The 24,369-nt window shown below is 50.4% G+C and overlaps 4 protein-coding genes across 7 annotated transcripts in view; 2 read left to right on the top strand and 2 right to left on the bottom strand.

The window, feature by feature from the left end:
• UTP4 (UTP4 small subunit processome component) overlaps positions 1 to 646 on the bottom strand; it is a 32,827-nt gene extending 32,181 nt beyond the window's left edge. Inside the window, exon 1 of the mRNA XM_058708731.1 lies at positions 471 to 646. The gene's annotated coding sequence lies outside the window, so the exon portion shown is untranslated. The remainder of the gene's footprint in view (positions 1 to 470) is intronic.
• Positions 555 to 9,363, top strand: CHTF8 (chromosome transmission fidelity factor 8). Of its 2 annotated transcripts, none has more exons than XM_058708737.1 (4): positions 555 to 661; positions 8,300 to 8,357; positions 8,619 to 8,736; positions 9,139 to 9,363. In XM_058708737.1, exons 2-4 carry the CDS (start codon positions 8,335 to 8,337, stop codon positions 9,361 to 9,363), a joined length of 366 nt encoding a protein of 121 aa, XP_058564720.1. In that variant the 5' UTR covers positions 555 to 661; positions 8,300 to 8,334. The 2 variants fall into 2 exon arrangements, with proteins under 2 accessions (XP_058564720.1, XP_058564721.1); XM_058708738.1 differs by lacking the exon at positions 555 to 661 and adding an exon at positions 997 to 1,058.
• Positions 9,360 to 11,849, top strand: DERPC (DERPC proline and glycine rich nuclear protein). Its single transcript, XM_058708735.1, has one exon. The coding sequence runs from the start codon at positions 9,360 to 9,362 to the stop codon at positions 10,998 to 11,000; it is 1,641 nt and encodes a 546-aa protein (XP_058564718.1). The 3' UTR covers positions 11,001 to 11,849.
• On the bottom strand, positions 11,393 to 23,925 carry HAS3 (hyaluronan synthase 3). Of its 3 annotated transcripts, none has more exons than XM_058708733.1 (4): positions 23,825 to 23,925; positions 19,404 to 20,039; positions 16,396 to 16,497; positions 14,627 to 15,589 (listed from the first exon to the last, which is right to left on the bottom strand). In XM_058708733.1, exons 2-4 carry the CDS (start codon positions 20,037 to 20,039, stop codon positions 14,666 to 14,668), a joined length of 1,662 nt encoding a protein of 553 aa, XP_058564716.1. In that variant the 5' UTR covers positions 23,825 to 23,925; the 3' UTR covers positions 14,627 to 14,665. The 3 variants fall into 3 exon arrangements, with proteins under 3 accessions (XP_058564717.1, XP_058564716.1, XP_058564715.1); XM_058708732.1 differs by lacking the exon at positions 23,825 to 23,925 and adding an exon at positions 23,262 to 23,779; XM_058708734.1 differs by lacking the exons at positions 14,627 to 15,589; positions 23,825 to 23,925 and adding an exon at positions 11,393 to 11,500 and having other exon boundaries at positions 19,404 to 21,145.
• Between the last annotated feature and the right edge of the window lie 444 nt (positions 23,926 to 24,369).

Here is a 24,369-nt window from a genome sequence, read left to right as displayed (position 1 = left end):
AGCGAACACTTCTAACTTTATAGCACTCTAAGTTTACAAATTACAGACTCAAGCTAAGGTAGTGACTGACAGTGGGACTCATGGGGCTGGAAGAACCGAGAGCTCCTCAAGGAAAGAAGCGACGGGACTTAGTTTGGCATCTGTCAACTATCCCCTCCACACCGCCGCCAACAATCACACTCGGTGAAGACAGGGGCCGGGTCTGGTTCGCCGCTCGCTCGTCTTTCTTCAAGGTTAGGAACGCGCGGGCAGAACAGGCGCGTTCCGCCGGGCCCGGCCCAGCTAAGAAGGCGTCTGAAGTGCGCGCTAGAACTCCGCCGTCCCTTCTCTCTCCGGGAATCTACGAGCAGCACCCACCCACCCACGGCACAGGGGGGACAGCGAGCTCCGCCGACGTCTGCCAAGAGCAGGCCGCAGCCCCTCAAATTTCTTTCTCTCCCGCTGCTAAACATACCCCTTCCTCAACTCACCTATGGCTGGGGGCTCGTCTCTCTCTACCGCGGCCCCACGTGCGCGCGCGCTCGCATGCTCTGCCCCGGAAGTGCTCGCGGCGCAAGGCCGGAAGTGCGCAGGCAGTGCTCGCGGCGGCGGCGACGGCGGCGGGAGGTTCGGTTGTCGCCCGTTGGCCGCGCGGCGCCGCGCTCGGCGGCCGCCATTGCAGGTCAGGCCGCGGGCGGGGGTCGCGGGAGGCCGCGGGGATTGAGGGCTGAGCCTGGGTTGGGGGCGAGGGTGCGAGGGAGCGGGAAGCTAGGGAGCTGGGGCCGGGTGGGGCGCGCGGCTCGAGGAGAAGAATGGCGAGCCGAGGGGCGGGGAGCGCGGGCGGGGGAGGGGCGGCCGGGAAGGGGGAGGGGAGCGAAGAGAGCCGCGGAGAGGTGGGGGCGAGCCCAGAGGAGCCCCCGGGGTGGGAGGGCCGGGAATTGTGGGGGAAGGGAGCGGTGTAGAGACGGAAGGCGGAGGGAAGGAAGGGAGCGAGCGGGGCGGAGCGAGAGAAGGGCGGAAAGGGTGGCCGAGCGCGGGCGGAGGACGGAGAAGGGGGCGGCGCGGGCCGGAACCTCGAGGTACGTGCGGGAAGGGGTTCTTCCCCGGGTGGGGAGGGAGTCCAGCACGTGAGGCTTGCGGGAGCGGGGTAGAACTGGAACCCAGGAAGTAGCGGGCATATCAGAAAGCGGACTGGGGGGGGGGGTAGGACTATGAGGTTTGTTCGAGGGGACATTTTTAAGTCGCGGTGGAGGGGGGGAAGCTGCTGGTAGAGGTAATTGGGAGGGTGGTTGCAAGAAAGAGTGCTCCAGGTTCTTTGTAGGCGGAGTGAGAGACTGGGGAAGAGTGGGGTGGGGTCCTGGAGTAGCTAAGCACTTCAGATTGAAGAAGGAACAGGGCAAGATCTGGAGAATGAGGGTGGTAGAAGGACGTGTAAAGAGAAATCTTTGGGAGGAGGGTGGACGGTTTGGAAGATCACTCCAGTGAGGGGTGTGGAGGAATGCAGTTTAAAGAATATTTTCCTTGGGAGGTAGGAGAAAGGGTTAATTAGGTTGATAGGAGATCCCACCGAAAGTCTGGGGGGTGAACTGGAGGGGGTTGGGGAAGAGAGGGAAAGCGGATCGTTAAGTCCCAGAAAGTGGGCGGGACTAGACGTAGGAAGTGTTTGTAACTGAAGGGATGGGAGGGGGTCAGGGGTGAGGGAGGAGAAAGTGGGAGCCGGTTGGGGGGGCGGAGAATCCCGGATAGTGTAAGACTTCAAGCAGGGCTAGAATGGATGGGCTTTGGGGTAGATAGGGGTTATAGTAAGAGGAGGAAGGGTTCAGATGGGGCTGCAGAGTAGCAGAAGATGGAGAAAACTGGAGTAACTCAGATCGACTGAAGCCATCTTTTTCACCCATTGTCTACAAATACCAGTAACTGATTCCCTCCATCATGGGAATCCTAAAATGTGATGGGAAAGTACCACGTGTATGCATAGTATCCACACATGTTTTTGAACACACTCTTCACTAATGAAAAGTTTGGAAGCATTCATTTCCACCCACCCTCCATAGCCCCTCTTTGGAGGGGAGCAAGCTTCTCATTTAGAAACCGAATTTTAGCGGTTAATGACATAAGCCTGTCAAGAGACAAGATTTTCCCTTTGAAACTTAGACCATCTCCTTCAGTCACAAACCACAATGACACTGTTAATAAAAATAACCTGCATTCATATATGACAACTTCCTGAATTGTTGGTTTAATGGAAAGGCACATAGAGAAATAGTGATCTTTAGAGGAAAAAAAAACAAAAACCCTTTCAGAACTTAATCCTTGAAGCAGTTTGGTGAACCTTGACTGTCCTGTTGGAATTGTTCTCACATTATGTAAACTTGGTTTTACTCTGATAACCTGCTGCTTTTCTGGATGTTTTAGTCCACTGTAAACATTAATAATTATACAGTATAGTATTAAGACATTATTTTGGACATATACTAAGAAAATGTCACATTCCTCCCCATGTAATAAATAGTTTGACCCTAAAGGCATACCACGTCTTAGTCGCTGTTCTGAGGATTTTACATTCATAACCTCATTAAGTTTTCACAACAATCCTTTGGGATAGGTTCTTTCTTATGCCCCATTTGTTGGTGGGGAAACTGAAACTTACAAAGTTAGATTACTCCCACGTCATATATAGGGTAAGTGACAGAATCCAGGTCCGACAACTTGAGTTCTCACAGCATTTCTAAACAAAGAACAGTCCTGGGACTAAATAAAAGTTTGGTAAATGCTAAGTGTTGGCCTAGCAATTTGAAAACACTTTGTGTCATGGATTTAGTTTTTTTAAATAAAAAACAAAAATTTTTATATTGAGAACTGTAAAGTTTAAGCCTTTATTCCCTATTTTAAAAAAACAACATACAAGATGCATTGAAAGGTGTAATGAAAATTTGTAAAATACTACTTAGCTCTAGTGAAACTTAATTTGTAATTACCCTTGAGTCCCCTTATTTGGGTAAAAACCGTATGTTCTGTTAAATCTATACCACACTTTGTTCTACCACTTTGTATTTTGGGGGCAGTTATCATTATGAGGCTCATTGCTCATTCATTTTCAGTTCTCTGTAAGACAGCAGTAATATTTTAAAACAGTTTAACAATTCAGAAAGCAAAGTATAAGAAACGCACTGACAAAGAATGTACTCTCTTCTTTTGGCTCATTTTGCCTTCTAAATTTTGAATCCTGGAGGTGACATTGAGTAGATCTTTAGAGATTTCAAAAATCTAAATTTCAGCAATTGAATATGTTTTCAACTACCTACCCCACGGATGTAATAGCTGCTTTGGCTGCAAGTTTTGTAGGTTACTTGGTGTGTTGTAGACATGAGAAAGGCTAATAATATCTGTAAAACACTCAGAAGTGATATAGATGTACTGTATTCAAGGGGCTGTGGGAGAGGACTGCTGAAGAGGCCATATTGTGGAAGCGTTGAGGTTCACATCCCAGCTCTACCGCTTACTAGCTGCGTGACCAGTTACTTAACCTTTAGTTTCTCTGAGCATGTTTCTTCATCTATAAAATGGGAATAAGTGTGTACATCATTAGGGTTGTTTTCATAGTTAAATGAGAAAATCAGATAAGTGTCCACAAAAGTTTAGCTACGGGAGAAATTAAGCTTTTTATATCATAATGCCTGGATTTTTTTTTTCCTCTTAAACTGTGTTTGCACTCTGATTTTTCAGGTTTTTAATAACAACTTTACCAGTAATTAAGTTCAAATAGAGGTAGAAGTCAAATGATAGTTCTAAATAAGGTACATCCCAGATTGGTCTGGTTCTAGTTAAATCTTTTGAATTTTGGGTAGCGATCCATTTTAGCTCCGGATTGGTTTTAAGAATGCTGGTTCCTTTGCTGTGCTGTAATTTGTTCAGTGGTCTCAAAATTATCTGGACCACTGTTCCTGAGAAACAATAGTGTGTTGATTTTACCCAGGACCTCCAGACTAGCTTCATGTCTGAAGACTGGGGATGATCTGGGGCAAGCCATTTCTAGAAATTTTTAAGCCCCACAAAGGGCTTTTTTTTTTTTTTTAAGGGAAAAAATTAGAGTTAATTAGAATGTATAAAGTGCTTTTAAAATTTCTTTTATAGAGCTAAAGTCACTTGACTAAGTTAGGAATACAGAATTATGTATTGTTTATTTAGCAATATGAAGGCCCAGAAAAATTAAGCAGAAAAAAATACCCTTTGTTGAGATGTGGGAGTTGGGTGGGGTGGGGGTGGGGGTCAAAATAATTCATTTCAGGGAAAAGAGGTTGGGTTTTCTCCTCACTTTGCCATTTCTTCAGGTCCACACTCTAGCTGTAGCCTATGAGGCTCCACTCTGAAGTACAGTGAATTAAACATCTTTTAAAAAGTGAATCACAAAATTCTTCTTGGCTCTACAGTTACACATATTGTCAACTTAGAATTATTATTCGTAAACCAAAGTAAGTTAGTTGGTCCTAGCCAGATCTGGGATTAAACTCAATACTGTTGAGAGAGAGGTGGCAAACAAGCTCTTCCATTGACTCATTTTAGTTTCATGATTTGCTAGAGTGTATTCTTCAGGCTGTGTCTTTAAATGTTGTTTTTGATAAATCTGCAATTTCTACACAGTGTTTTAAAACAAACGTAGAAATTGTTCTAGTTGTCTTTATTGCTGGAATTAGTTGAAACTGAAGACTCAGAAATTTTTGTTTTGTTCTACAGGAAATATTTATTGTAATGTTACATCTGTTATTACTAATAGGATTTGGTTTGCATTATACTTCTTCACTTCTTCATTTTCCTACTACCTGCCTATTGTCAAGGGTATAATAGGGACAGATTGGGCTGCATGTTCTCAGATCCTTTTTAGACAACTCCACATTAAGTGAAATACACATTCCCTGTTGCCTCCATCAAGTATGTCCCCAGTGAAGTACCAGGTAGATCTGCGTGCTCTGACCCTGAGAACAGTTGCAGACAGGAATAATCTCAAGGAGCAAGAGAAGGAAGGAATAATAAAATTCAGGTGATAAGCTATTTAAAAACATTTTTTTAAATGTTTATTTTGAGAGAGTGAGTGTGTAGGGGAGGGGCAGAGAAGGAGGGAGAGAGAGAATCCCAAGAGAATCTCTATCTGCGCAGAGCCTGATTCGGGGCTTGATCCCACGAACCTTCAGATCATGACCTGAGCCAAAATTAAGAGTGTGATGCTCAACTGACCGAGCTACCCAGAGGCCCCCAATTTATTTTTTTTTTTTTTAATTTGAGAAAATGCGAGGGGGGGGGGGGAGAGAGGGAGAGAGGGAGAGAGAGAATCTTAAGCAGGCTCCATGCTCAGCACAGAGCCAATGGGCTCGATCCCACAACCCTGGGAGGATGACCTGAGCCAAAAATCAAGAGTCCAACTGAACCACGCAGGCACTCTGATAGGCTATTTTAAAGTCTAATTTTAAGGGGCACTTGGGTGGCTTAGTTAAGAGTCCAACTCTTGTTGGCTCGGGTCATGATCTCACAGTTCCGTGGGTTTGAGCCCTACATTGGGCTCTGTGCTGGCAGAATGGAGTTCTTTTTCTCCCCCTCTCTCTGTCCCTTCCCTGCTCACGCTGTCTCTGTCTCTCTCAAAAATAAATGAATTTTTTTAAAGAGGAGAATTTTAAAATTTGCTAAAGGAATGCCCTCTCCTACATTTCTTACTACCTTGGTAAATACATCCTCGTGTACATAAATGTAGTCAGGCCAGTCTATAGGTTCCTACGAGCTAGATTTCTATAAGTAGGAATGAACTTCATTCCTGTTCACATGTGCAGCATCCCAGTAGGACTAGCACAAATTTTTACCAGCCTGACTAGGTACAGAAGCAGGATGGTGAAGATGGTGGAGCTGTAGGCCAGGGAATTTTTATTTTCAGGAGCATTGCTGGATGTCTGCCAGCGTCAGGAGATCTACTGAGGCAGGGCTTCCTGCATAAGTGGGTAAAGCTGCGTGTGTCTCAAGTACCAGGGATTAGTACACAGGTACAGGTATTCCGGCCCAGCTATCAGGCATCTATTTTCCTTTGCCCACTTAGGCCACTGTTGTCAATTCCTGTTCTAACAGGAAACTTTCCGGGAAACGTGGAATACACTTAAAATATTTCTGCAGCCCATATGTACTCGTCTCAAACATGCTTCCAGAGGCCTTAAAGATTGATTTCCTTCCTTGCCGTGGTCTTCCTAGAACCTGTGTATCTGTGTGAACACGTAATTGTTTCTCAAAGTATCTATATTTTGTTATAAATACACCCATCAAGTAATATGTAGTGCGTTGTCAGTCATCAAAAGCTTAGTTATAAGAAGCCTTTAATCTGTATGCATTTATTAACCTTTAGAAACCTTCCAACTTCAGTTTCTAGTTACTAAGTCTTTTTTGATTCATGGCTAAAGTATACCTACCATTCTCTAAATTACAGTCACAATTATAGTGTGGAAATACTGATTTATTTTTTCCCTTCTCTAAAAAACTAGCTATCTTTAAAGCATTTATGCATATATGTGGTCTTCAAAGTAGGCTAATGAGTCAGATAATCTAGATGCTAGCCCCATAGTCATTAAGTGACTTGTGTATGATGACACAGTGAAGAGTTTCTACACTTCTAGGCTGGAACCTGACTTTAGGTCTTCTGATTTTAAATTGTAATCCTTTCTCCTTCAGGAAACTTGAGAAGAATTTTAACACTTCTTTTGGTTATTCTGGGTGGTAGTGGTAGGGCCTCCTTATCTTGTCACAAGACGTTTGCCCTTGAGCCTGGTGTATTTGTTCTCAAGCAGTGCCACAACTGGTGCTACTGCGGAAGGTCTGTCTTACTCAGAGATTCCTTGATTCCCCCTTGCCCTTCTGACCAGCTCTTCCACGTATGCAGTGCCTGCCTGATGCTTTGGTGCCTTTTCATTCTCACCGGTACTTGGTTTTCTCCTTTGGGAGCATATTGATTATGATGGGTGTAGCATAAAGTCACGAGGCCTAGGTTCTTATGTGTGAACAGCATCTGATTCGTAATACAAATTCAATAAATATTAGCTACTGTTTATATCTGAATTTAAGACCAGTGAATTGACTGACCTTATGTTCCCAAAGTGTTTGGTGCTCAAGAGTAGAGGTTCTGCTGTCCTGGAAGGCTTTTGGCAACATACTTTTCCCTGAAGATCCAAAATGAAGGTCAACATACCAGTGAAGAAACCTGTTTAACTTTTTAATCTGGTGTTTGCACGTGCTTGCTTCAGCAGCACATAAATTAATCTGTTGTTTGCTAACCTTGAGCACAATTATACCTATTAACCTGCAGTACTACAACTGGTAAACACTAGACTACTAACTTTCCGCTAAGTTCCATCAATTCATTGGAAGGACTTATACAGAACCCGTAGTTTAGGTTCTCCCTATCCCCCTAACCCCCCAGGAATGTATCCTTTCTAGAAAGACAAGTGAAGATAGTTGTTTCAGGCAAAAATGCACAAACTTGCCACCAGGTGGTACTGTTGTATAAAAGGAAAGTTGATGGAGTGTCAGGGTATTTTAGTACCAAAGTGAAAGATGGTCAAGGCGTATGATGAGAGTCATGTTAGAAATCAGCTTACCATTCACTAAAGTTGTCTGAAGGACTTTTTCGTTTCTTGGCTTTTGTTAAAGAAGGTCTTTTGAACCTTGAAACGTAACCAAAGTGTTAGACATGAAGTTTATATCATCACCAAAGGAAAATGTAGAATCTAAATGAATTCTTTAATTTCTTAAGAAACATGTAGACTAGGGGTGCCTCAGTCTGACTTCAAGTATCCGACTTTGGCTCAGGTCATGATCTTGCGTTCATGAGTTTGAGCCCTGCACCGGGCAGGCTCTCTGCTGTCAGCACAGAGCCCACTTTGGATCCTATCTCCCTCTCTCTGCCCCTCTCCCACTCACACTCTGTCTCTCAAAAATAAAAATTAAAAAAAAAAAAAAAATAGAACATCCTTGAGAAAGGCAAGTTAGCATAGTGGTCAGCAGTGTGGGCTCTAGTGTATGTTTGGGTTCAAATTCTGGCTCTTTGACTAGTAAATATGTGACCTTGAACACAAGTATAATACGTGTTAACTTTCCACACTATTGTTGACCTTTGGTGGTCTTAAGCAATGTTACATGTACGGTGTCAACTCAAAAAGATTTACATCTTAAAAGAGTTGTTAGGGGAATGAAATAAAATTTGTCTAAAGCACTTAGACAAATGCCTCACATATAGTACATGATATATGTTAGCTATCATTATTATTGTCCTAAATTTTTTTTTCCTCTACAGCTTATTTTCAGTTGCTTTTTAAAGACGGAAAGCTCATGGTGCAAATTGTTATTTCCAGGTGAGTACATTTTGAGACTTCTTTTGTTTAGCTTGAATGATTAGGGTTCTGTAGGTTTGACATTTTCCTGAAAGAATTGGGGTTCTCAGGTGCATCTTGCACACGTCCTTGCATTTCAGTCTCTAGTTCAGTGCCTGGCACTGCCTAATTTCCCAAGAACTTATGCTCAACAAAGTTCTTTTGGGCCTTGAATGGTGGTGTAGGACACTATTCATCCTTCACCCCTCAAAAATATTGTAACCGCCAGCCCTTTGCTTGCAGTGCTGGGGCTGGAGGCCTGGCAGAATGGGTGCTGATGGAGCTACAGGGGGAGATCGAGGCTCGCTACAGCACTGGATTAGCTGGAAACCTCCTGGGAGACCTACATTACACCACTGAGGTGAGGGGACTTTTCTTTCCCTGCCTAATGCCTCAGGAAAGCAAGCTACACCAAGGTGGTGCTCCCAGGACCCAGAGTGAGGACTGCCCTCAGGTTTGTTATTCGAGGTCTAGCTAATCTAATGTATCTGCTTGTTCTCCCCCAACCCCTGCAATAGCAGGGAAATTTAGCTTTGGGGAAGCTGGAAAAGTCACTGTTCTAAAAAGTGGAAATTCTCTTACCTGGGGTTAGAAAGAGTAAAAAGGGCATGAGGGTGGTTGCCTGGTGTGGCTCTTCAATGTTGTTAGAGCCAAACCAGGGAGTGGAGGTGCCAGCATTGCCTTCCAAGAGCATCTCTAGACGGCACCTGAGTATTATGACCTTGCCCTGAACCTTAGGCGTTTCGTTCTTGTTCTGCTAAAGGGAATTCCTGTGCTGATCGTGGGGCATCATATCCTGTATGGAAAAATCATCCACCTGGAGAAACCTTTTGCCGTCCTTGTCAAACACACTCCTGGGGACCAGGACTGTGATGAGCTTGGCTGCAAGACTGGCACCCGGTACCTGGTGACAGCACTCATCAAAAACAAGATCCTTTTCAAAACTCGCCCCAAGCCCATTATCACCAACGTCCCCAAGAAAGTATGAAAGAACCCCGGATTTTCCCTAGAGAGCGGCCAACTCCTTGGACTCGTGCTCAGTTGCCACCTCGAGGACGACTCGACGGTTCCTTGGGACCACAGGGGGGTCCTGTCCTAAACACAGGTCACCCGCTGGGCATGAACTCTGATCCCTTCCTTATGGCAACTGGTTCTCTTGGTGGAAATCTGGCCCCATTTCCAAGGAACCCATCGCCTTTTCCAACTTCATCAGGCTCATTGGCTTCAAATCCAGCACCTTTCCCTGCTGGTGCTCGTGATCCAGGCATGGCTTCTTTTCCAAGAGGGATGAATCCCCCTGGCACAGGTGCAGTTTCTTTCCCAAGGCCTGGTGGCCTCTTGGGCCCAGGTCCAGGCCCAGGCCCAGGCCCAGGCCCATCTCTAAACCCAAGGGCAGGGGCTCTACCAGGCCCAGGGCCTCTGTCTAATCCAAGGTTAGGGGGTCTCCCGGGGCCAGGTCCTATGTCCAACCCAAGGGCAGGTGGTCTCCTGGGAACAGGTCCTGACCCCAGAAGTGGCGGCCCCATGGGCCCTGGATCTGGGCCCAACCTGAGAGCAGGTGTCCTATTGCCTTCTGGGAATGGTGCTCCTAATCCTAGGCCTGTTGGCCTGGGACCAGGACCCAGTCCCAATCTGAGATCAGGCTTCGTTGGTACAAACCCTGCCCCGAGATCAGGTATGTTTCCAGGCCCTGGCCTTGGGCCCAACCCAAGAGCAAATAGCCTGGGCCCAGGCCTTGGGCCCAACCCAAGGGCAGGTGGCCTGGGACCAGGCCCAAATCTGGACACCAGAGCAGGTGGCCTCCTGGGCACGGGATCTGGTCTTAACTTAAGGATGGCTGGACCTCAAGGCCTAGATCTTGCCCCCATTTTAAGAGCAGCAGGTCTATTAGGAGCAAATTCAGCTGCTTTCTCACAGGCTTCTGGAAACATGGGCACAAGCCCATCCTCTATGGCAAGAGTACCTGGCCCCATGGGCCCAAACTCGGGTCCTGGTTCTCGGGGAATTGGCCTTCCAGGGCCAAATCCATCTCCCATGTCCAGAGCTCCTGGCCCCATAGGCCCTAATTCAGCTCATTTTTCAAGGCCAGCTGGGCCCATGGGAGTAAATGCCAGTCCCTTTCCAAGGGGGACCGGTTCAGGGGGGCTGAATCCAGCTGCCTTTTCTCAGTCTTCTGGCACATTGGCTTCAAATCCAGCTACCTTCCAGAGGTCTGCTGGCCTCCAGGGCTCAAGTCCAGCAATTTTCCCAAGAACCTCTGGGCCACTAGGCCCCAACCCAGCTAACTTCCCAAGGGCCAGTGGCTTGCAGGGCCCAAGTCCTGCTGCCTTCCCAAGGTCTACTGGCCCATTAGGCCCTGGTCAGGTTACTTTCCCCAGGTCAGCTCCTGGGCCCCTGGGCTCTTCTCCAGCAGGCCCTGTGGGCATCAACCCAGCTCCTTTTGCAAGGCCAACTGGGACCCTGGGTCTAAACCCGGCTTCCTTTCCAAGGATGAATGGCCCCGTGAGCAAGACTTTGGTCCCATTTCCTAGAGTGGGGAACCTCCCAGGCACAAACCCAGCTGCTTTCCCCAGACCAGGGGGTCCTATGGCTGCAATGTACCCAAATGGAATGTTACCCCCTTAAACACTTTTCTCTCCAGGACCACTCTGGTTTCCAGGCACCGTGGTTCTGGGCAGGAGCTGTGTTTTAGGTAAAAGGGTAGATCTGGAGCTACAGTCTGAAGTACCATAGCTGGGGCTCAAGTTCAAATGAGCCATCTTTTTCCTCCGCTTCTTTCTTGACTGAAGGTGAAATGTTACTTGTGAGAGATGGACTACTGCAGGTGGGAATGATCCTGACCTTGAGAGAAAGGATCTCCAGCCCTCCAGAAGCCTGCTGTGCTTTTGTCCCACAGCTTTCTGCCCCTTGTTTCTTACTAGTTTCTTGAATTGTTCTTGTGGACTTTTCCTCAGGGATACATTGGCCTGCAGGTCCCAATTCATATGTAGTCCTCTGCTCACCACTGGAGAATCAGCTCACTGCTCTCTAGAACTGTTGCAATGGTGAATGGACCATGCTTCAGCAGCTCTGCCCTGGGCAGCTTGGACCTGGTCATCCTCTACTGCCATACCTTTCCCTGAGGGCTTGAACACAGAACAGGGAGGTGGGCAACCACTTCAAAGACCCACCAAATACAATTTTGCTTGATTAACTGGGCCTGCAGCTTCCTTCTCCTGGGACTCAGAGGAGGCCAGAATCAAGGCTCCACCGCTCACCTAATTCCCTCTCCACTAGTACTCCTGATCAAAGAACCTCAAAATTTAAACTGACATCAATGGGAATATGGGAACTGGGGTAGGGGGTGGGGGGATGAAGGGGAGAAATCACTGTGCTTTGTTCAGCCTGAGGTGAAAGGATGGTTGGTGTTTTTCCTGCATTGTATCTTTTCTTACTGTTTCTTTAATAAATGGGATGAGAGGGCTGCCAATGTCACTCCATTGAGTTACCTGTTTCCACAGGAAAGGAATTTTACCCAGTGCTTTTCATTGTTTTAGACTGGCCACAGTCCTGTATTATCTGCCAGATAAAATGCTGTTACTCAAGGAGGAAATAGTGACCTTTACCTTAGCCAGGATTCCCTTGTCTGCCAGTGATTTCACCAGAGACCTTGCCCACCTTCAACAAAAGTTGGGCCGTTGTAGGTGTGCAGTTAACAGTAAAGTGGGCCTGCTGTATTCCCCAGGTCCAGAGGCAGCTGTGAACACTTACCTGTTTTGAGTTCCACTGCAACTACCTTGACAAAACCATTTCTATCTCAAGTACCTCTTTGGAAATGGAATAAACCAGTTTAAGGAGGAAGTAGTCCAGAGATAACCAGCATTATGTGAGAATCTTTATTTTGACAAGTGCAGTATAAAATTTTGACCTGAAAAGTAAAAAACAAAAACAAAAAGTAAAAATAAATATGTTTACAAATTATTGTAGAAAGAATACAAAAGGCTTAAAATTCTCAATGAGGAAAAACCAAAATGTGTCCAGTTGTATATAAAGGCTCTTCCCTTGCAAGAAACGGGGATAAAGCTGAAGACCCAGTTTGGTTTCGCTGCTGAAAAATGTACAAAATAACTTAGAAAAACCAGTCGAGGTCAAACGTTGTGAGCCCACTACTTGTACCTGCCTACCCTTGTTTTGAGCAAAGTTGAAAACCACAGTGCAAGGCAGAGCTGATGGTAGGACAACCAGTTCTCCATCTGGAAATCCATCCGACATTAACCTTCAAGTAAAAGCTGAAGAAAAACAAGCCCTTAGTTAAGTGTGAGCTCTGCAGTTGGCTGGCTGACCGGATTTCCTCCATTGTAGTGCTCAAAATAGTTTACTTGGCCAGCAAAAACACGCAAGAGCCTGGAACAACCGCCTTTAGCAAATGCCTGCTGCCTCTTCCCAGCCTTCATGGGTTGGACCCAACACCGGCCAGCAATCTTCTCAGAAGCTCGAGGTCTGTGTGATGTAGCGATGTTGGTTGCACCTGGAAAACCCTTGCGTTCATGGGAGATGAAGGAAAGCACCAGGGTTTGCTAATCTGTGGCTCAGAGCACACTTTGTTCCTGTGTAGGAAGCACCTGGGCACACTAGAGTCTTGCCCCTTCAACTCCTGTCAACTTCAGTGCTGGTTCTGAGGGGCTAGCAGGCCCTGCTAAGAATGGACATTCAGAGAGCACAAGTACACCTGCAAGCAAGCAACCCCTAAGTGAAAGGCTTAGTCAAGATTCCCAGTTTCAAACTCAAGAGCTGAGAATTGTCTGTGGATTACAAATGTCTAGAAAATGCTTTCCCTCGCTCCCCCTGCCCCCCCTCCCCAAAAGGGCAGAGAAATAAAAGCTTCAAGGGGCGTGAGAGAGAAAACAAGAACCTTAGGATTTAGGAACCAATTCCATCTCCAGGTTTGGTTTCTGGAAAGAAGCAAATGCAATAATGACTATCCACAACTTGGCTGTTAGAATCTCCTTGAGAAGCCACTGAAGAGAATGGACAGTTTCAAAGATGACCAGCTTGGATTGGAGGCTTCACTTAGGGAACACTGAAAAGGTTTTCACTGGACATGATTGTCAAGATCTGTAGCCTGAAAGTCATGCACGCTTAGCCAGCTGCTAAGGAATCTGTATAAGCACTTCCAAGATTGTGGCTAATTTGGTCAGAGGCTCCTGATCATTTTTCCCCCCACCTGCTGAGGACAGGGTTGCTTATTGCAGAGGGGCTGTGAGAGTCCAGACTCTGCCTCAGTTGCTAACTTGAAAAACTTACCAAATGAGAAGGAAGGTGGACCAGGTGACTTGGTGCATCACCTTGAAGAAAGCCAAGTGGAGGCTGTCTCAGACTCAGAGCTGAGTTTGAGAGAGGAATTCAGGAGTGTGCAGGATCAGGTACCCAAGCCCTCACTTCTTTTCTGAGCATGTTGGGGTTTAATCTTCCTGGTAGATGACCAAAACCTTTCCTCTCCCCAGCAGAGATCACAGACAAGCTCATCTCGATGTCGGGCAGTTTTCAGGTGAGCTACATTCAGCCTAAAGCCCCCATATAGGCCATGGCCTTTAGCACAACCACCAATCTTTGTTCCTCCTGGCAAACTTTCATTTTTAACATATATGTATATATACATGCGCACTTAAAGGGAGTTCAGTGCTAACTCTCTGCTAGTTTGGCTCATCCTTGGGATGTTGAGATGTGGAATGGAGTATGTCATGTAATAAAGCACCATTCCTGGACCCTGTTTTCTGATGCCCAAAGATCAGGCTTCTGGGCCTTGTATCAGGCACAATCTTATTGCATTGATAGCTAGATTTGGGGGTGAGGGTGGGGGACACATACTAGCCAGCCCAGATCTCTCAAATTCTCCCACCACCTCTGGTTGTGTTCAGATGGGCTTAGAGAACCCCTTCCCGCAGGCTGTCATTGCTCACTTACCTATCAGAAGTTGCCACTGATTGGAACTAATTGTTTTAGCACACTTCTGGGTTGCCTTTGGATCCCGGGGGAGGAAGTGGAATCTTTCCCAGAGGCCATGACACACGCAGAGGCCAACAGACAGGCGGCATGAAAACAAGTCGCCCCCTGAGCTGGAAAGGTGTTGCCTCTAAGCAGAACTGCCCCAGGCCATAGTACAGTCACCATTCTTTGCACTTCAGATTTGTCCTTTGGACCATTGACGAACTAAAACAGCACTCCCTCCTCCCTCCCACCCCATCTTTTCTCTTCCATTCCCCTTCCCTCCCTTACCCATTGCACTTTTCCCACTCTGCTTGGGGGCCGTGTCACACCTCAGCATAAGCTAAGCTGTACTGCTCTGGCTTCTTCCCACATCGCCGGGCGATGATGGCCAGGTACAACATGAGGAGGGCTACCCAGTAGCAGCCATACAGGATGGCCCCAGAGACCAGGAAGGCTAGCTCTGTCTCGCTGAACAGATCCTGGCAATACGCTGTGTAGGCCAGTCCCCCTAGAAGGACTGCCACCCAGATGGACACAGGGATGAGGCCAATGAAGTTCACCACGATGGTTTTTCGGCCAGAGGTGCCCCAGCCAGACTTGTTGATGGTAGCAATGGCAAAGATCTTGGCTGGCAGGAGGCTGGACATATACAGAAGGGAATAGAGGGACATGAAGATCATTTCTGCATTGCCCCGAAGGAAGCAGGCATAGGTAGCCTTGATAATGCCCACCAGCTGCACCGTCAGCAGGAAGAGGAGAATATTCCAGATGCGGCCTCTGTAGAAAAGCTGTATGACTGTGGCAATGAGAAAGAAGGGGAAGAAACCTGTGACCACTGATTCATAGGTCATCCAGAGGTGGTGCTTATGGAACCACAGAGAGTTGTAGAGCCACTCTCGGAAGTAAGACTTGCTCCAGCGGGTCTGCTGGTTGAGCCACCGGAGGTACTTGGTGGGAGTCTCTGTGAGGCACTTGGAGCGTGCTGTATACTTAGTCCGGTAGCCGAGGCTCAGGACTCGGTTGGTGAGGTGGCGGTCATCTCCGAAGCTGCACTTGCTGCCCAGGAACTTCTGGTGGTACCAGTCCTCCAGGAATTGCTGGAGGAGGCTGTTGCGGTACATGCCCAAAGGCCCACTAATACACTGCACGCAGCCGAAGTAGGACTGGCAGGCCCGCTCCACGTTGAAGGCCATCCAGTACCGCACACTGCTCAGGAAGGAGATCCACGAGTCATACTTGTTGAGGATCTGCAAGGGAACCGGAGATGCTGGGCCTCCTCACCTGAGGACTTGAGCCCCAGGAGATAGACAGCAGAGACCATGAAGCCTCCTTACCCTGAGTTCTGAATCCCATCGCTCAAACTCCTGGCCATCAGTCCTAACCCAGCCAAAGCTAGAAAACCTGAGGCTCGGAGGAGCCAACCACACCCAGTCATTCTCACTGTGGTGTGCACTGACTGGTCCAGTGAAGTTGCTCTAACAGTGAAAGCCACCTTCCATCTCAGCAAACAACTGGATGGTGGCAGAGAGAAGGGCTTGAAGATGCAGCTCATCACCCCAGCCCCCTATCCTGACCCTTCTGCACTAGGAAAGCTTCTCAGGAAGACTTGGTGTGTCACCAGCAGTACCCTCTGGAGGAAGATGTGGCCCCTTATTCTTAACCATACTGCCCTGTTCTTAACCATTCAGGGCAACTTCCTGAAGAACAAGGGTTTTCTGAAGGGTCCAACTTTGGAGGTGCTTGCTGCGCCAGTGCCCCCAAAAAGCAGCACCCTCCGTGATCAGTAGCCTCAGGATACTGAGCCCCTCCCAGCAGCATAGGCTCTCTACATACCTTTAGTGATTTCCTTTTTTCTCAGGTTGAAAAAGAGCAGGATAGGGATGGGGTAGCAAGTGAGTTCTTTGATACTAGTGAAAACTGTCCCAGAAGAACCCTCCCCCCCACACACTTCCAAAATACTAGACATTCAAGACGCTCATTTTCCAGGCATATTCACTGCATTAGGAAGAAGAGTCTAGGCCCTACCCCCCAGGAGTCCCTGATTACTTCTTACTTGTACATCTCCTCCAACTCCCCCTACTTGGGGGTCCTCCTCCAGGACTCGAAGCATCTCGATGGTGCAGGCTGGATCCAGCACGGTGTCAGAGTCGCACACCTGTAGAGGGAGGAGTGCATTATCAGCCCATTTTGACCTCAGGCCTATGCACACCACATGCTGCTCACTGCTGCAGGGACATAGCCGCCTCTCCTAGGATTCACTTCCAGCTACCAGCAAAGAGATCTATGCTAAATGCAAGAGGTGCGGCAAATAACAAAAAGAAGGAAAAGGAGACTTTAGATACCAGGTTTGACAGCCACTGGGCTGAGAGACAAACCCGGGAGACTTGGTGCCAGGCCTGGAAAGGGAGAAGGGCTTAGCACTGGGCAAGTTTTTAGCTTCTACAGAGACAGGCTCCACAAAAATGGTCGCCAGACATTTCCCTGGAGTCCCTGGGAAAAAAGGAGGAACACATTATTGAAATCAGATGACAGTACAGTAGCTAGGCCAGGGCAGGCAGACCCTCCACATTAGGCCAAGAAATGGCTCTTGCCAGAGGCTACTGCCCGAAGTGCTCTCCTAGGATTCTTAACGAGGTCTCTTCCCAGTTTCAGCCTCTGGTACCAGTTTTGGACAACCTACAGCCCAAGAGCAGGATGCATCTACCCAGTCATAGGCCCCCCACTAATAGGGCTGCGAGGCCTTCTGTGCTCCTTTGGCCAAGTCTCTGAGGTCAGGGCGCGGTATGTTCAAGGGCTGCCCTCACCTGCATTCTTCTCTGGGAAGCAGGAGCTGGAGTCTGGCGCCTGACACCACTTGGCCATCCTGACACGACACCTGGACTTTATATACTCTGGATGAGTGTGGAGGCTGGCAGCTGCTGCCTCCAACTAGGGCCTAGATCAAATCCTGCCCACTTGGCCACATTCCCCGGGGAGAACTCATGGTCTGATTCTAACAGGTGGCTCCTTTAGTAGTTGAATCTGAGCTATGAACTCTCACCCAGGTGGCTGACTCCTTGTCTATTTTCTAGAAAATTACACAGAGCCCAGATAACCACTGGCAGAACAACAGAGCAAAGAGCAATACCCACAGATGAGCCTACACTCAGCTTTCCAAAAGTCTAAAATCCTTTTACTGAAGTTGCTAATCCTGCGGGAAGGGGGCTGCCCTCCCACCCCATGCCCCGACCCTGCTGGAAGACGTGCTGGCTACAGACCAGCAGCTAAAGGTGGAGGGGGGTCCAGGCAGAGCCATCACACCTGCTCCCTCCTACCTCCTCACCAACCTCGTGCTGGACTCCCAGCACTTCCTGAACTTTTACAGGCCAAGTTTTCCAGGACTGCCCGTCTCAAGACCACTTCCTCCCCTGACCCTAACCCATTCTTCATGCTGCTCAGCTTCCCTCACTCCAGGGAGGTCTTTCGAGCAGAGCAGGGTTAGAGTAGTTAGAGCTCCTGCCTTCCTGGGTTTCCCCCTGGCTGAGGCAGGGCCGTCTCCCTCGGGGAAAGACCCACCAGTAGCAGGGCTGTTGGAAGACAGGCTGGAATCTACCAAACGTGACTGAAGCCCAAGCTGCCCCAGGCAGTGAGCCCAGAGCCATAAAGGGAAAGGCTGGCTCAGGTGTGTGAGCCTATTCACTGATCCACCAGAACACACAAGTAATGGTCAGTAAAGGAAGATGTGTGGCAGGTCGGGAAATTCTGTGCTTCAAGAGAGCAGATGACAATGTCCCTGTGGTTTGAGCATGTGCCAAGTCTCAAGGGCTTTTCCTGTGTCCTCTGAGTCTCCAGGAAAGCTTTAGAGGCCCCTTGACTCTAGATGAACTACAGAATCAAATGCCTCAACAGCCCTCCCTACAAGGCCATGGAGGTCCTTGGGCCTAGGAAGACAGAAAGAAGTCAAGGTACCAACTCATTTGAGGATGCAAGTTTCAAAAAAAGCCAAAGCCAAAATGTCTGTGGCAAGCTAGTTTTAGGTGGTACAGAACATTTCAATATCAGGGTCCTCAACGTGCTGTCACCAAGACTGGGTTGGTACATAGGTGGGCTACCACGATAGGCGCTATTTATTCTGGCATGTGCAGAGAAGGAATGCAACAGAGAAACGGACGGTGTGGATGCTGGACCAAAAATCTGGGGTTCTGAGTGCAGTTTCTACTTGGTACCGACATGTGTGTGGTTTCAGTCAGTTCTTTCTACATTTTGTTACTTGAGAATCGGAGCTATGTAATCAGCCTAATAAAATTTTCAGGCTAATGTCAATGACAGTTTTGACCAGAAGCTAGACTGAATCTGTTCAGGATCCCGACCTGCCGAGACTGCTGAAGGACTAAGCTGGGGGGTGACTCACTGCCGTGTCTCTCCATCTCACAAATGCAAATCTGACACGGGGTAGAGAAGGACCCTTTGGCCCATAACTAAAACAATACTTGAGTGCTTTGGAGCATGATTTATTTTACTCTTTACCACACCTTCTTATGGAGAGACTCATCTCCATGTTACCAGTGGCGAGGCAGTATAGCACAACGGGTAAGGGCAGACTTGAGATGGACTGCCTAGGTTCAAATCCTATCTTTGCACCTTAGTGCTGTGTGAGATTAGGCAAGTTACTTACCCTCTCTGTGCTTCAGGTTCACCTTCTATGAGTGGAAATAATAGTAGTACTTATCCTCTAGGAATACTAGGAGGATTAAAAGAATGGTCTCTGAAGCTCCTGCAATGGTGTGTGGTATGCAGTAAATGCTGCACGCCGATCTGCTCTTCTTAGTAGTGGGATACCAGTCCAGAGACCCACCCAAAGTCACAGAGCTAAGTAACAGAAGAACCAGGATCCCATCCCAGGTCTTTCTGACCCCAGGACTGCTGTTCCGAGCAGCAGCTGTCTTGTTGCCCTTCTGAAGCGCAGAGGAGGGGTGTGCTCAACACAAGAGACCTAAACTGGACCTAACCTCCCTGGACAGTATAGGCCCAGCTGGCCGGACACACCCCCATGTCTGCATGCTTCTGGGAAGGCACGCTTACCTGGATGTAGTCCACTGAATCACCAAGAGCCTTGAAAGCCGTGTACATGACCTCTCGCTTGCCTCCCCACTTCTGCATGATGCAGGAGAAGGTGCTGGTTCTCACCACATCCCGCACACGGTCCATGCCCTCCTGCAGGCTGGCCTCGGTCTCCCCTTCACCTGCCTCATGGAAGTTGCTGCGCCACACAAAGAAGCCAGCTTGCTCAGTGCCGCCTAGCACCTCGTGGAAGATGTCCAGCATGTAGGCGTCCTCCTGGCGATTGCCATCCACCACCATGACCACCTTGAGGTCAGGGAAGGCGATGCGCTGGGCGGAGCGCAGGCACTTGCGCAAGTAGTCGGGGTCCTCCTGGTATGCCGCGATGCACAGTGCCACCGAGCGGCGTGATGGGGAGGCGAGTTTCAGCGGCCGGCCCGCCCGCCGCATGCGCCGGTGCTCCAGGAAGGCAAACAGGCTCTGGATGAGCAGGTGCAGGCCCAGGATGGCACCGTACAGGCCGAAGGACAGGTAGTGCTTCTCTGTGTGAATGAACTGGTAGCCTGTCACGTAAGCCGCCAGGATGCCACCCAGCACCGCCAGGGCAAACAGGCTGGTGCCCACCACACGCAGGGCTGTCGTCAGCTGCACCGGCATCTGGTGGGAGGAGGGAGGTGTGGAGTCAGGCAGAAGGCAGCATTTCTAGTCCATGGGAGTGGGGGTGTTTTCTCTGGGCCTGGCCCAGAAGAGGGGAAATGATCCACTAATAAAAACCACTGCCACTGACTGTGCATGACTAAGACTGTTTGTACAACTCGGTAGTCAAACTACTGGGGTTCAAATCCCAGCTCTGTCACTGTCTGTGTGACTGTGTTCTGCCCCTTAGTTAACTCATCTGTAAAGTGTGGACTACAGCTCTACCTTGTAGCATCTTTAAGGGTTAAATGGATTACATATGTAAAGCATTTAGAGTAGCATTTTTTATTGTTAGACAAACCAAAGCCAGAAAGAGCTAGGTGATCCCCACCTGGTGGATGGCGGTCCTGGGGTGTGCATGACCCAAAGCTCTCCTAGGCAAGCTTCAGTTGGGGGGAACCTGAGGCCAGAGGCAGCTCTGAGCAAATGAGAGGCCCAGGGAGAGCAAAGAGGAGGATGGCCAGGGAGGTAGCCAGTGGCCAAGAGCTTCTACCTGCCCTGTACCCACTAGGGAGCTGCACAGTGGGAGGGGAAGCAAAGCACAAGCACCAATGAGGCCCATGAAAAAGTAGGAGAGGCAAAGAGGAGAAAGAGCAGGAAACATAAAGAGGTGGAGGAGGCAGCTTCCCTTTCTTCAAACAACAAAATCAGACAAAGTTCCCCCTGTGTTCTCTGCTTTCTCACCTTTTTCTCATTTACTTGAGAGGCAGGAAAGAAAGGGAAAGCAACCAGGGAAAAGCAGACAAGGACGAAAAGGAAATGAGAGTTGGGGTGTGGACAGCTCTCCTGGAAGCCCAGCAGTCAGGGCGTCGGAGGGAACTGCAGCCACCACTGCAGCAGCCTGGGAGGGGAGGGGGGGCGGCCTGGGAAGCCCCATCCACTCGGTCCTAGTGCCCGCACGGAATCTCTGTGCTCAGCCACAGGCCCTGCCACTCTGGAGATGCTGCCGGGTTTGGTCTGCACTAAGTCAGGGCTCCCAGTAGCGCCCTGTTGGGAACAGCTGTGTTTTAATGAAAAGAGCCTAGGACTCAGCACCGGAAGACTTGTGCTTGAGACACAGCTCAACCGCCTCCTGGCTGCCTGACCTTGCCCAAGTTGTCTGAGACTTGGTGTCCCCCGCCTAAGAAGGGGTTCTAATGATTTCTGGCTCCGTAGGTCTCAGGTAAACAATTTGCCTGAAATTAGAAGCACTTCCAGCCCTGATGGACTATCCAAGTGGGGAGGCCGGGGAGGTGGGGAGGGTCTGATGAGGACAGCTCCCCCACTCCATTCATACCCAGGCCTCCTCCCCATCTACTCTCTGCCACCAGCCTCATCTGGAGGATCCCATTTCCAACACCACCCACCCGCCACAGGCAACGGGGTCTCACTTCCAACCTTCTCCAACTCTGGATCTGAGCCCCACTCCCAACACAAATGCACCTGAGCACAACTCCCCTGAGCCCCACTCCCAACACGAATGCACCTTCTTGCCAGGGGAACAGTGTCTGTTCCCTTACCACCTGCCACATAGGACGGGTAAGAAGCACTCAGTCACTGCCTAAATCAGTCTGAGATTCAGGCACCAACAGCATTCCAGCAGCTGCGGTCCGGAAAGTGCTGTTGGCAGCCTCGCCTCCTCGGGAAGCGCGGGCTCCAGGCGCTCTGCCCCGCCATCCCTGGGAGCCTGCTTCCTCTGCAGGACTCCCAGTCTTCCCTGCCCCCCACCCCCACCCCGCCGCCATGCGCCTGCTGCCCAGGGGAACCCCGGGGCTGCACCTACTCCAGAAGGGTCCCCGTCGCCCTCTAGACTTTACATGCCAAAGGGGCGCCTCTGGGCACCGCCGCCCACCTGCGCCGCAGGAAAGGGCAGGGGGCGCGGAGGCCAGCCCAGCAACCTGCCGGGTGCTGGCGCCCCGCCTCGGTGCAATGCCGGAGGCGGTGCCCACCAGGTTAATGCAGCCGGGAAGGCACTCGCCAGGCTTCTCACCCCCGCCTGAGCCTCGCCTTCTGGCACAGGCGGCGCCGGCCACACCCACGTGCCGGTTTCCCACGACTCAGCGGGGAAGGAACGGAAAACCCAAGAAATCAGTCGGACCAGGCCCCTCTCATCTCCTCTGGGCCCCAGTTACCTTGGCAAAGTGTGCCTGCAGACAAAGGCAGCATCTCCGATGTCGCCGGCCCCTTCCTTTCCCGGGCAGGACCCCCAACCCCGCACACGAATTGGAGGCACTACCCTGGCACCCCTACCCCACCGAGGGCCAATAAGGTTCCACAGCCAAAGACCCCACGAGCAATCAGGTGCTGGTGCGGTCTCTGGAAGGGGCGCCCCTGCCCAGACAGGGGGCCGTGCCAACCCAAGCGGGCGAAGGGTAGCCTAGATCGCCTCTCATCCACCCCCATTTCGCTCAGAAGGGATCCGCTAGAGCTCGGTCCCCCTAGTATAATGCGCACCCGGCTTCAAGGACACGAGGTTGGGGGGAGCTCCCTAGAACACTTCTCCCCCCCACACACCCAGATGACGGAAGGAGAAAATCCTCAGCCAAGGACGCACGCCGCCAATCTACACCCGAAACTTTGCGGGGCTGCCAGTGTGCAGCCTCTCCAGCTGACAGGTGTGCCCTGTCACACGGGGCCCACACTCGGCGGGATGGAAACTTGTGCGCGGGGCTGGGGCTCTTTCCCTTGCGCCTGGCCGGCCGTCCACCCCCCCACCCCCCGCCCCTCCGAGCCTGCTAGGAAAAGGGAGGCCGGGCCCAAGGATACACGCGGCCGTGGCCCGGCTGACCCGCAGGGACCAAGGCGCTGGGCATTTCGGTGCCGGACAGGTGCGAACCCCCAGGGTGGAGTGGGGGAGGGAGAGACTCCAACCAGCCTCGTGCCCCGCACCGTCGTCCGCCCCCTAATCCATTCACAAAACAGGAGCCGCAAGGGAGGAAGGGAGGAGAGGCTGGAGGAAGAGAGGATGGAGGAAGAATGGGAGGAGGGGTCAGTGGGGAGGGGGCTGCAGGAACCACCGCCCGGGAGCCTGGAGATACTGCAGCCCTCAGCCGGCCTGCCGGCGCCGGACGCGGCGCCCGCACGGCGGGGGAAGCCGGTGGGGGTCCGCCGTGCTCGGCAAGCGGCACCCCTGGAGCCCGGCGCAGCCCCCGCGCGGCGCGGCCCGCCCCTCCGGTGTGGCCGGCTGGCCGGGCCCGCGCTCACCGTGCCGCCGGCTGCCCGCGCTCCGGTACTCAGCAGGCCCGCGGCGGCTCCATGCCCCTCCTCCTGCTCCTCGCCGCCGCCGCGCCTCGCTCCCCGGTGCACCGCCGCCGCTGCGCGCTCCGACTGACGAGCGCCGGCCCCACGGAGCCGCCTTTAAGTACCGAGCGCGCACCCGCCGGGAGAGGCGCCCTCCTCCGGCCCCAGGGCCGGGAAAGTTGGAAAGAGTGGGAGGGCTCCCCCAGAGGGCCGCGAGGAGCACCCCCTTCTTAGCTCAGTCGGAGAGGGCTACATGCGGCCGGTGCTCGGCGGGACGCGGGGTCCCCCGTGCACGCGGCTCCAGGTTTGGTCTCTGCGCCCTGGTAAGGTGGGTTCCCCCCCCAAGGCAGCCAGAGGCGGAGCTCCTCCGCGCTCGCCTCCGGACCAGCTGCCCAGGAGGAGGCGGTCATTGTGCTCAACCTAGAACCTGAAGCGTTAACTTTCAATATAACCCCTAGCGACTTCCAAAACTGTTAACTCTCCGTCCCCCCTCCCCCGCGCCCCGCTAAGCCTCAAAATCTACTCACTCTGCAAACCCGCGGAGGCGATGGAAATCTTCCTGCGGTTGCGGCACGCGGAGAGGTTGTTCGTTGTATAAGGTACTCCCTAAAATCAAGACAGTAGAACCTTCCTGCCCGCAAAAAAAAAAAAAAAAAAAAAAAAAGAGGCAGAGGCACAGAAGAGAATAATTGTCAAATATAAAAAGACTGTTCAAAGAAGGTGTTAACAATTGTGACAAGCTTAGCTTTGAATTCCGCAGTGGGGCGCTGATGACTTTAAGGGTTTGCAAAACCTCCACATGGTTTTGCAGGAACCTTGGAAGTTCCGGTGTCTTAAAGCCAAAACCAATTCCTCCTCCCCCTTTTTTTTACACTTTTATTTCCGACATCCATAACCTCCTAAAATTCCCAGCTGACCTTATAGCCAGTGTTTTTCAGGTTCCTTAAAAGCTGGTGCTAGACTTGGATGAGATGGAGTGGGGTCAGGGAGAGGTGAGGAATTGTTAGGAGAGGAAGTTTAGAACCAGCTAAATTAGAACCCTATTTCCAAATCTCGGAAAAACTTGAAGAGA

Source organism: Neofelis nebulosa, chromosome 17 (genome assembly GCF_028018385.1).
Source record: "Neofelis nebulosa isolate mNeoNeb1 chromosome 17, mNeoNeb1.pri, whole genome shotgun sequence".
NCBI classification, from domain to species: Eukaryota; Metazoa; Chordata; class Mammalia; order Carnivora; family Felidae; genus Neofelis; species Neofelis nebulosa.
This window is presented reverse-complemented; position numbering and strand designations above follow the sequence as displayed.